The 11,767-nt window shown below is 40.3% G+C and overlaps 1 protein-coding gene across 1 annotated transcript; it reads right to left on the reverse strand.

The window, feature by feature from the left end:
• Positions 1–7,196: 7,196 nt before the first annotated feature.
• Positions 7,197–11,433, reverse strand: IQCJ (IQ motif containing J; the record flags this gene model as incomplete). The annotated part of the gene is made up of 3 exons (XM_010009272.1): positions 7,197–7,407; positions 10,414–10,494; positions 11,369–11,433. Coding segments are annotated over 3 exons (357 nt in total), but the record flags the coding sequence as incomplete, so codon positions are not given.
• Between the last annotated feature and the right edge of the window lie 334 nt (positions 11,434–11,767).

Raw genomic sequence — 11,767 nt, forward strand, 5'->3', positions numbered from 1 at the left:
CGGCCCCGGCAGAGGCCGCGGGGAGGGGGAGCGGTCTCCGCCACCCCAGGCAGAGAGCAGACCCCGGGGGTCTGCAGGAACCTCCAGCTTCTCTCCTCGGAAGTTATAGCAAGGTGGGAGCTGGCTGCAGGGGAAATATGTCCTCCTTAAAATGTCATTTTATGCACCGAAAAAGTCAGTTCTGCCCAGAGCGGAACAACTTAATTTTGTTTCCTTGACAGTGTCTCAGATTAAAGTAAAAAAGAAATAAAAAACCAACATCCCACCTCAATTCTATAAAAACTGTGAATGCAGGTACGTCTTGCACCAGCTTTTGCTTGTCTGTTGAGGATTATCAGGTTTTATGCACCTTTCACAGATTATATCTTTGTGACTGAACCATTTAAAGAGTCATGAAAACAGATCATAATCACAACCACATGCTAGTGGGACATAGCTGACAACATTTTTTTTTTTTTTTTTTGTAACTATAGATATAATTGTTCAATCCCAAGGAAAAAAGCAGAAGCTCAGCCACACACGACATAAAAAGGTATGTTCTGGCACCTTTCTACACAATGACAAGGAAGAACTTATAAAGAAGAACATTATTTTCAAATCTATTATATGTCTTTCTTCTAATGTTTTGATTAAAAATAAACATTCAAAAGGGAAAAAAAGCAACTAAAGGTGGTATGCATTCTGCTTATGTGTTCCTAATAAAATAATCTGCAAAGTAATTGACAACAAGTCTTGCCAGACAGTTAGGAAACTGCCTGTACTACACACATGCAGTTGACAAATCCTTTCTATGTTAACCTATAAAGCAGTAGCTGAGCAAAAAAAGTCTGTTTCCCATCTGAGCACTCAAGCTATTTCCTTTCTTTGTCATTCTGCCCATTATGTCAGTTTACTACTGGGAGGCAAGCCCAAGGAAACATTGCATACTGTAGTGCAAACACTTGGAGATAGCCTCATCACTTTTTTCCAAAAATGTCGAGAATGATTTATCTGTTTGTAAACAGAAAGCATGACCCATTACCTGATAATTTGATCTACCTGAAAGGTTCTTGGATTAAGGGGTAATAAACACTCTGGCAGGGGCCTAGGGAACTCACAGTGCCTTCACTGAGCACACATACATGTCTTAAGACCTGGATAGTGGCAGCCTTTGTGAAAGTCCTTCTAGGACTAGCCAGGGTAAGACAAAGGAAAAAGCCAAATGAAATGAAAGGGGATCCATTCTTGTTTCAGGTGGGACATTACTAATATGTATCTGGTAAAAATTATGGATGAGATCAGTACAGTCAAATCCACATAAGAGCAGTGCTGCAGACTAGACAGTTTGGCCTGACACTTTAAATGAAAATCAATTTAGTTAAAACATGAGATGATATCTCATTGCTAATATTCATAGCTTTTTATCCTCTTAAGTTTACCTTCAAAATACTAAAAAGTGAAATTCTAGACTTCATCAACTCTACAACATATATAATATTTTGGGGTTAGTATTTTTTTTCAGGTTGTGAATTTCCAATTGCTTAATACACTGCTTTATTCCTTCCTCCTACATAGCTGATAGGGGATTTTTATTTCTTCTCATTGTTCTCTATTTTATTTTGTGCTTTGTGTTATGTCCCAGAGTCATGGCTGTTTTAACAGAAATAAATGTTGATTGCATGTGAAACTCAAAGAAGGATGTTTTCAGTGACAAATATTGAAATAAAATTGAGTGTACTTTATTAAGCATAAAAGTATGCCTAAAATTCAGAAAACCTTTCCAAGAGATGCATTTGTTACGCCCCAAGTAATTTTCCAGAACAGTAATCATTCCTCTTGCTATTTCAGTCACTGCATCCCTGAAAAGGATTACTAATAGTTCTTTTTTTTTCTTAAACTATATTATCTGAAAAAATGTTTGTTTTAAAATTTTAGTGACAAAGCAACTGATTTCCAGCTACCTAGAACCATTCAAGTTATTCATGATCAATCATTATGAGTTTGAAATAAATTAGCCGTTTTCCTCAGTTGGGTTCTGACCAACCCTTAAGCCAGAAAGAGGAAGATAAAGGTGGTGTCAGTCAAAAAATAAAGAAAGGAAATCGATTGTGGCCTTGTTTACCACCTGTTACCTTTGAGCCAGCCAACAAAAGGACATGCACAACTGTAACAAAATGCTATTGAGAAATATAAAGAAAGTGTGAAGAGTTTTCTCCCTTTAGTACACACAAGCATTCAGTGTCTCACATTCCAGAAAACACTGTTCCTCTGCCATAAAATTAAAACAAAATACACAGGAGAATTTCTGGAAATTATGGAGACCTGGAGATAGCAGCAAATAACAAATTGTTTCAACTGTGGTTTTTTACCTCCTTAGTCTAGTAGTTCCTTTTCTATTTGACAAGTTTCTCATTAGTATTTGATTTTGAGAGCAACAGTTTTCTGCAGTTATGAAGGCAGCTAGCTGACGCAAAACAAGTTCAAACTTGATTCAGAGGCATAACAATTAATGATTTACCAAGCTTCTGAGTCTTAGAATCACACAATTAGGTTGTCTCTCTGAACCACAGCCAGCAGGGATAAGCTCATTTGCCCAGCTATCCCCATCTCATGGGAACCAAATGGCTTTTGAAAAAGCCATATGAAAACTGCTAACCATGACAGTTGTAGTACTGCTGATCAGAAAGCATCACTGCTGCAGGTGAGCTGAGTAGGTTTCTGGTACCTCCCTTCCAACTCACTTTTTGAAGTTACTCTAAAATTGTTGCTTTGTCTTGTCATAGTTATTTTATTGGCTAGGACATCAAGAAAATGTCATACTTCATGAATTCGTAAGGTTTTAATGATTACAAATGAATAAGTGTCTGATTACTGGGAGTCCATAGCTCCCCTGCACTACATCTAGCGGGGCTCAGGCCATCACTGCTAACTCCTCCCAAGGTTAGGGCTCATGCTGGTGCCTTGCCTTCCCACCCCACACACAAGCTGTGCACAAGCTGACAAAAGGTCTCACCTTTAATTCTGGGTTTGTTTTTTTGTTTGGTTAGTTAGTTTTTTTACTTTGAGTGTACAGGTTTGTCTCTGGATTTCAGTTTCCTATGGGTTTAATTACTTTTTCTACTTCTTGTTTTCATATTTTGACTTTTTTTTTTTTAAGAGTAGAAAGATTTCAAAGGTGAGAGAGGAAAAATGGATTTGAAACTCAGACTTCTCTCAGTCCTAATAATTCCCCTTCTTGTCTTACAAATCCCTCAGTTTTGTAGTAATAGTGTAAATGAGTTTAAGATCTCCTCTTTCAATTACAAATGACCAAACGTCATTCTTCACTCTCCAGCTACAGATCTGTGTATAGTGACATGCTCTGCTGTCAGTATCTGCATATGCTGACACTCTCTGCTGTCACTCAACAGTCTGAATAAACCTTGGGTTTAGGTATTACTCATCCAAGTAATAGTTTCAAAATTCTACCTCACCACAGCTGCGGATCCCATATACTGATATAAACAGATATGTGGTGTACATGGTTTCAATACCTGTCCTGCCACAGTGGCGTGAATTTGTCAGCCCACAGGCTCTTACTCATTTCTTGGGCACAAGATCCTTTCTAGTTTTCATTATTTAAATAACCAACTACTTCTTTTTTTTTTTTTTTTTTTTTTTGCCTCCTGGAGCATTTAAGATCCAGATGAGGATCCAGGAAAGCCTGACACTGGGAGGTTTGTGCTGAGAAAGAAAATTGAAAATCAGGATTAGATCCCACTTGAATTAAGTGGTTGTGTTGTGACAATGGTTTCTCAAAACCCTTCATAAATTTTTCTCTTCCTTCTGCATCAGTGCTTACTGCTAACACATTTTGATATGTGTCCTGGGTTCACTACTATTAATAATAATGATAAAGGAAATAACAAGGGGAGAGAATATAAAATTTTAAAGGGAAAAGGAAAAAATACCAATAAACCCAAATGATGCACAATACAATTGCTCACCACCTGCTGACTGATACCCAGCCCAACTGGAGCAGCAATCTGCTCTTCCAGGTAACTCCCCCCAGTATATATACTGGGCATGATGTGCTGTGCTATGGAATACCCCTTTGGCTAGTTTGGGTCAGGTGTCTTGTCTCTGTTCCCTCCTGGCTTCTTGTGCCCCTCCTCACTGGCAGAGCATGAGAGACTGAAAAGTCCTTGACTGGGGTAAATATTGCTTAGCAACAACTAAAACTTTGGTGTGTTATCAGCATTATTCTCAGACTAAAGCCAAAACACAGCACTGCACCATCTACTAAGAAGGAGAAAAATAACTGTTACAGCTGAGCCCAGAACAATGTGCTAGTTGCTTTCTACATGTTTGAAAAAGAAATGGGAAAACTTCCAAAAAGTCCAAGTTTCAGGCTTTCTCTCGCCTCCCAGCTTTTCAGAGGAAGATTGCCAGACAGCAAAACAAATCCCAGTGTTTTGCGCAACATTTGTGTGAAGACTAGCAATGGGTATTATTAGGACACCAGCAGCACTACTAATGCAAAGAAATGGCATAACAACTAATTTGCCCCATTTTTAAAAGTTCTACTTCTGGAATACTGGCCAAATTGAGGACTTGGCAGATGGATGTGTCTGACTGCTTGGTTATTCCTCAACTTCCCGTTGTCCCCTCCCATGAGTTTCCATCTAGAGTCTTGTAAACACAGAACTTCAAGAGAATATAACATTACAGATGAGTCTAGAAATGTTTAAAATAATCAATTACTCTCCCAGTCATAAGTCAACAGTTCAAGGTTAATTGTCCCTGGTTTGTTCCAGCCTTATCCCTGCCCTGCTCTGAATATGACAGTATCAATTCCAAACCAAAAATTTGCCATCAGGAAAGCATATGTGTATTATACAGGAACATACTGCATATGATCAGAGTCTGTCCTTAGTATATGTGCCCAATGGCTACCAAGGATGGTACAACACAACAGGACAGTTGTGAGAGGAAATGCACTGGTAACATTTCTGTGCACACACCTGGGTGCTCAGACACTCACCGTAAAAGCCAAGATCATGATTCACACAGGGCCAGTGCTATTTTACTTCATCAGAAGCAATTAGGAGACAAACTACAAGAAAGAGTGTTGCTGCCTTTTTGTTTTGTAGCAGTAGGTGTTCTCAGACCTTACCCATAGAGTGCCTCCCCAGCAGATCTCACACCTTCAACCACCTCCCTTTTAGGGCACCTGCTGAGCTCTCACACTACAGGCTTCTCCTCACCTCTTTCATCTGCTCCCTGCTTTCACAGTGCTATGCAGACCTCTCTGATGCAGACAGAAAATCATCTTAAATCAGTAGGTCTGATCGTTAAAAGTTTGTGACGTCCTTGAAACGTCATTTGCCTGGAGTTACAGTGCCTCATCCCAGAATTGAGGACTATCCTGCACATCAAAGTATGGGTCCCTCACAGCCTCAGTTATCACAATAGTCAAAGACACATTGAATAGATTGGGGTTCCTTTGCCTTCAGAGCAAACTGCAGGGTTTTTCAAAGATTACTGTCAGGCTTGGCACTAGAAAAGTGAAAGAAAATACTCCCATCTTCCTTTGCATTAAATAAGTAGGATGCAAAATCACATTAATACAAATTAAGTAGCAAGTCTAGTATCCAAACTTAATTTTCTCACAAACATATAATTCTGAGGACTACCCATTTTACCCTGAAAGTATTGAAAGTGACTCGTTTTCCAAACCAGGTTACTGCCCGAGAACTGAGAGCATCCAGGAGACTCCCTGCGCAGGGTACGGGGGACCTCTTGTGGTGGCCAAGCTGCTGGCCTAGCGCTCCCGCATGGCAAGTGCCAGCAGCAGATAAAAATTTTTATCCAAATATATATCCCTCATTAGAGGAACCTAACTCATTTAATACGTGGGACATGAGTGTATAGCCCAATGTTGCAACCCAGTTTATCATTCTGGTCTCCAGCTCTTAACACAAGGAAGGCATCTAAAAATAACTGTGCACTCTCAGTAATATTTTATTACATGCTGTCAAATCTAATGCAGCCTGCCTAACCACAGTGTCACAAAAATAATAGCTGCTGGAAAGAGCTCACCTAGCTTCAATTTGAACCTGGTTGAATGGAGGAAAGAGTCAAAATGTCCCTGTAAGTCCAAGACCAGAGTTCTTAGCACAAAAAAGCTCTGTTGGACCTGTGAGCCTGCCTTGTGCTTCACGTTCAGTGGCATCGCTCCAACATTACAACTGAAGGCAGCCAAACTAACAAACATCTCCTCCTTGCACAGGGGATCCATGTGCTTTAAGAACCCCACTAGCAACGACTTCTAGATTCTTGTAGTGACTTCAAAAGCCACCAAATGCTGTCCTATGCCTGGCAACAGAGCTTTCTGTAGCTGAGCAGCATACCCTCCTAGCAGGGATCCAAACGACATGTTCATACCACTCCCTGCACATCTCAGTCCTGCTTCTATTTAACTCGTCTAACACACCCTGTGGCAATTTCCATCTTGCATACTTTCTTTAAACTATTGGACTATTTCATGCACTCTAGTCTACAGTTCCCTCAAATCTGATAAATTCTGTCACAAAGCTGAAAGCAATAGTTATAGGCTCTATATCTTTCTGCTTTTGTTGACCTAAAGGATCCCACTCCAGAGACAGTCACTTGTTTTCAAAAAACGGGCTCTATACTTGGGTTTCTAGTTTAGAGTCACCTTAAAAGGAGAAGTCCAGGCTCCAGCCACTGGTCACCCAGTCTGCAAGGTGGCATGAATACTTATTTCAAACCCAAATTTAATTTTTAATCCCTAGATCAACTTCTTTAAGTCTCTTTTAGATGAAAAAACCAACCAACCAACCAACCCACCAACCAACCAAACAAAAAAGCCCCCAAAACCCCAACTAAAACCGGACAAAACCCAAAACACGAACAAACAACATTTATGTGTAGGAAAATCACCTCAATTTTGGTTTTTGGAGAACACAAGGTGCTAAATACATGTGAAGATCCCTGCTTTCTGAAGAAGAACACACGACCATTTGGAAACACTTTTTTCCCATCAAAAGCATTGTTAGTATTTGCTGAGATCCAGGTCTAACATGCACAGTCACACGTTCAGCTGTACTTACAAGAGGCACATTTACTTGCAAGTTTTTTTGAGACACTACTACTCCCCTGAAAGCCCCTCTTTCATGATTAGCCCATAATTTCACCTTCATTTATTCAAAGTTCTAGAAAGGAACCCAACGAAAAGCAGCAAATAGGAAAATGGGCCCAATCGCTGTACTCACCGGCGTGCTGCTGTCAGAAAAGGTGTTCATGCTGATGGACCTGCTCATCTTGTCAGAGGAGAGGGATGGTGGGGAGGGACTGCGCTTGTCCAACTGCTCATGGTGTGGCAGGTCCTGGCGCTGCAGGTAGTCTCGCCATGCTCGCTGGATGCTGAGGCAAACACCAAGGCACAAGGGTGCAGCCACAAAAAGGATGTAAAATAAATATTCTTGACTGAAGAGGTGGGCTTGGGTGGTTTCTCTTTTTTTTTTCCTGCACTTTGGTTTCCAATTTGGATCATGATTGCATATAACTACTCTCCATAGGTCTTATATTAGTCACTACTAGTATAACTTGAGGTAGTAGAAGCAATTCCTTATTTCAGATCCCTAAACCTACAGAAGTGATTTAAATTTGAGACCACATATAATTCAGCAAATCTCTTACATCTTGCAAACACAATTTTGCCTTTATCTGTTTAAAAGAATGAACAGCCTTCAACATCTTAAATCAGCTTTCAGTTTATAAATGCAGATATGATTGGAAATTCAGAGCTGGATCAGTATCCTTTAAAATCTCCTCCAAAGAAACATTTGGGAATTGTGGTAGGAGCTCTGCTTCTAAACTCTAAACTTTGACCAGATTTCTAAAATCTGATGTCAAAGTCTGTAAAGAAATTCTGTTTTCTGTGCCAGCCAGTGTCTGGGGATTTGGAGGAGACCAGGGTGGCTCTCACCAGGTGGCAGTGCTGGACCACCCCTGCCTTTCTGAAGCTGCCAGGGAGACCAGTGAGAGATGCTGGGAATTAAACTGGTTGCAATAGTAATGGCATTGACACAAAGTGTGAGGGTGTTCTGTGAATTCTGCAGAAAAGCTGAGCTAAAGTCTGACCTGAGGCTCAGCAGCAGCACAGTGCAATGAGCTAGAAAGAGATCCTTTCAGGATTTTTGAGTAATTGAGAGTTTATTCAGTGTGGCACCAAGAGAGTAAAACCTTCAGTATGTGTGTTAATCAGGTAGAGAACCCTGGCCTTTGCTTAAGCTGTTCTCAGTCTAGCAGGTGGTGCTCTTGTCTGGGCAGCTCTGCAGGGAACAGGTGGGAGCCAGTGTTCCTCCATCCTGCCTGCTCCCAAAGGCCTTGGCAGGCTCAGCACCCATTCTTGCTGCTGGGGTGATCCCTGGTAGGGGTTCCATGCCCAAACCCTGACTGTCCCTGCTACTACCCACGGTTCCTGCACCCAGGGCAGTGCTCCTTCCTGAAGGAACCTTACCATGTACCTCATAGCTCAAACCAAAGGGTCCAAAGCCTTTGGCACAGATTTACTTTGCTTTAGAAATACTTTTTTTTTTTTTTTTTCCCCTTTTCATTGTCTTTTTAACAGCTGTCATTTCTGCTTCCATCTCCATAAGCCAGAAAAAACACCTAGGACCCAGCCATTGCTGAAAAGGCATTTGACACTGGCATGTCCAACTTCTTGGCTTTGCAGGAGGAGAAGGAGGCTCAACACCAGCACACCTACAACTTCTCGTTGACTGCCTACAGTGCTGGGAACTCCAGAGAGTGGGAAGATCCTCTTGGTGTGTAACTTTTCCTGGTCAGGGAACAACGTTCCCAACACACATGGCATTTTGAACATCCCAAGGTTGAGGAAGTCAAATATATGTCTTTTGTTATTTTTTCAGGACAATACCATATTCAGAACAAAACTGTATGGTTAAAACCTCACCAGGATTGTTGCACTTCAGAGCCAGTCAGGTAGGTTAAGGCCTGTGTTGTTTTCGTACAACAGCTTCAGAAAGGACAGAAATATCTACCAAAGCTCCCAAGTCTGAGTGCCAGTGGAGCAGCTTTCAGTAAATTTTGCTTTAAAAATCCCCACATCTTCACAGCTCAAGTATTTACACTTTGCATTGTTTTGGTTTCAAGCTTTGCTGCATAATATGGACAAATAGTATTTACACATTTATATTTACATGTACTTTCTATTTTAAAGCTTGAGAACATACTGAGGTTAAGACATAACTACTCTTCTAGAAACTTCTCTGAAAATTTGTTCTTTTGTCTGGCTTATATTTGCATGACTGAAAGACACTAGCTGGATTTTAATTTGAAACTTCATGTCTTTTTAATATTTTAATATAGCATTAATATTTTAACATCCTCTAGTAGTGAGTTAGCTGTAGCTTTTCAACTGAAAGTGAAATTCAGTATGTAACACATACAACTCTGTGTAAAGTTGTGCCTGGTGTCGCAAAATTTTGCCATTTTAGCCCCCAAGTAGTTGGGGGCTTCACCATCAAGATTTTTCCATTTTTTATGCAAGCAGAACCGTTTTGAACTTTCTCTGTCTGCTGAGAAGTCCATGGGGAATGTATTATTGTGGAGTTAGCGCCTGCTGAATGGAGCTGACACCTGCACCAGGGCTGGAGGAGCAACACTGAAAAAGGTACAAAGAGGAGTCTCTGCTCTGATAGATATGTGGGTAAGTTTTAAGTCATATCCCCAGTATTACCACCTGTTCTGATACAGCACAATCAAGCCTTTTAGAATAACTGACCCCATGGTAAACTATACAACACGTGGGAAATGTATTACAAAGACTAAAATTATTGCATTTGGAAGTTGTGGGGTTCATTACCAGAACAGAGTGATATTTATCTCTTCCTTCCAGGTGATGCAGCTAGGTGTCATGCATGTGCCTTGGCTGAGTGCTACCAACTGTCTCACTTTTCAGCAAAAACCTCCAGCTTTCTTAGTGCCATATAGCTATGCTGCACCCCCCAGCCCAGAACTCTGGGTCCCTCCATCCCCATGCAAACCCAAGACTGCATCCTCCTTGCAGAGGAGTCCCATGAGCTGCCTGAGGAGCTTTAACCGAGCTTCATGTTAGGTGTGAATACTACCTCTGAAAAGACTCCTATTTGCTTCTGCTATAGTTCACCCCTCTAGGATGTTCTCTGTATATATGAAAAATCTAGCAGATTCTCAAATATTCTTTAGTTTCACAGAAGAAATAACAAAATTAGTGCAACACTGAAGTTTAAAGTTTGAAACTCAGTTCAAAGGGAATATTCACATGCTTAAAGGTAGAGAAGAGCACAGTCTGGATTCTGCAGTTCAGGAATCAGACAAACTCAGCTGCATTCAAAGGCAGAAATTATATTCTTCATTACTTACATTTTCACTTTTGATTCCAAGGGCTGTAAGTTGATATGATATTTTTCAATATTATTTTCTTCATCCATGGCAAGGTGATGGCTATGAAAAAGAAAAGGAGTTTAAAGTGTGTCAGCATGACATTTTTGCAATCACTGTGAATTAATTCTGAAATTTTGACAAGAGCATACAAGAGCTGCTTTTTATAAGGTGTTGCTGTCTTCAGTGACAGGCATTTGGGTGCCTGTGTCCAGCCCCACTTGACTGTTAACAAAAAGTATGAATTTGGATCCATTTTCCAGGTCAGAGTCTGCCCAAGTCCTTTCACTAAACCTTCCAGATGCCACAGGTCCAGTGACAGGTACATCCAGCAAAGAAACCACAGCAAATAAAAAAGCCCACTGGTAAATATAATAGATATTCGTGCTAAATTAACTTTCATCCCTGGGGCTACGTTTGAAAAGCTGGAGAGTCAAATGGAAAGTAACAATGGTAATGCTAGTAGCAAATGAATTACCTCAGCAAAAGCCATACAGGAATATGAAGAAAAAATTCTTTGTAATAAATCATGATCGAGAAATTGGTGTTGCAAGCTGATTGTTTTGACAAAGCAATTTTAAAATGCTAGAAGATCAAAATCAAACATCTTGGGACACTGCTTTGGATAGGTCTAGCAACGTGAATGAAAGGTCTTAATATGAAAATTTGTGAGATTAGACCCCAATCTGTGGAGTTATTTTGAGACTTTACTGGGCACTTAATTACATCATTCAATCAGCAGCAGTTTTCAGAAATTATCCTTCTGCAACTAAAAATAAGAATTATTTGTGGGGACAGATGCAAAATCTTGAACACTTAGTCTACTATTAAGTGAAAAAACATTCTACAATAGACTGTCCCTCATAAAGGGCTTGTTGCCTTAGAAAAGCCATTTCACTTCATCATGTGTGAGATACTGCAGAAATCACACATTTACCTTTGAAGCAAGTCTTTGCCATCATTGACCTGTCCCAAGGTGTGCTGGAGCCTTTTGAGTTCTTCCTACAAGGAAAGGAAAAACATTTCAATGTGCTTACGGGAAGCCCTTGGTTGACAATGTAGATTCCCGCTCAACCTCTAAACATTGTGTAATTACAAATAAACGAATATATTTATCAATATGTCCAGCACAAGTCTGAAAAAAAAAATAAGACCTACAAAAACAATAGGCGGAGCAAAAGAAGAAAGCATTCTTTCATGTCGTAGGTGTGCGGCTGCTTTGATTTGATAGAAGATGGTCCTTGTAAGAGGCAAGAGAGCACCAGCTTGTACTTTCAGGCACTTTTCTTTGTTCTGCAATCAAACAGCATTCAGTCTCATAATTAAGAGAGTCACT

This window comes from Nestor notabilis, unplaced genomic scaffold (assembly GCF_000696875.1).
Source record: "Nestor notabilis isolate BGI_N333 unplaced genomic scaffold, ASM69687v1 scaffold31862, whole genome shotgun sequence".
Lineage (NCBI taxonomy): Eukaryota > Metazoa > Chordata > Aves > Psittaciformes > Psittacidae > Nestor > Nestor notabilis.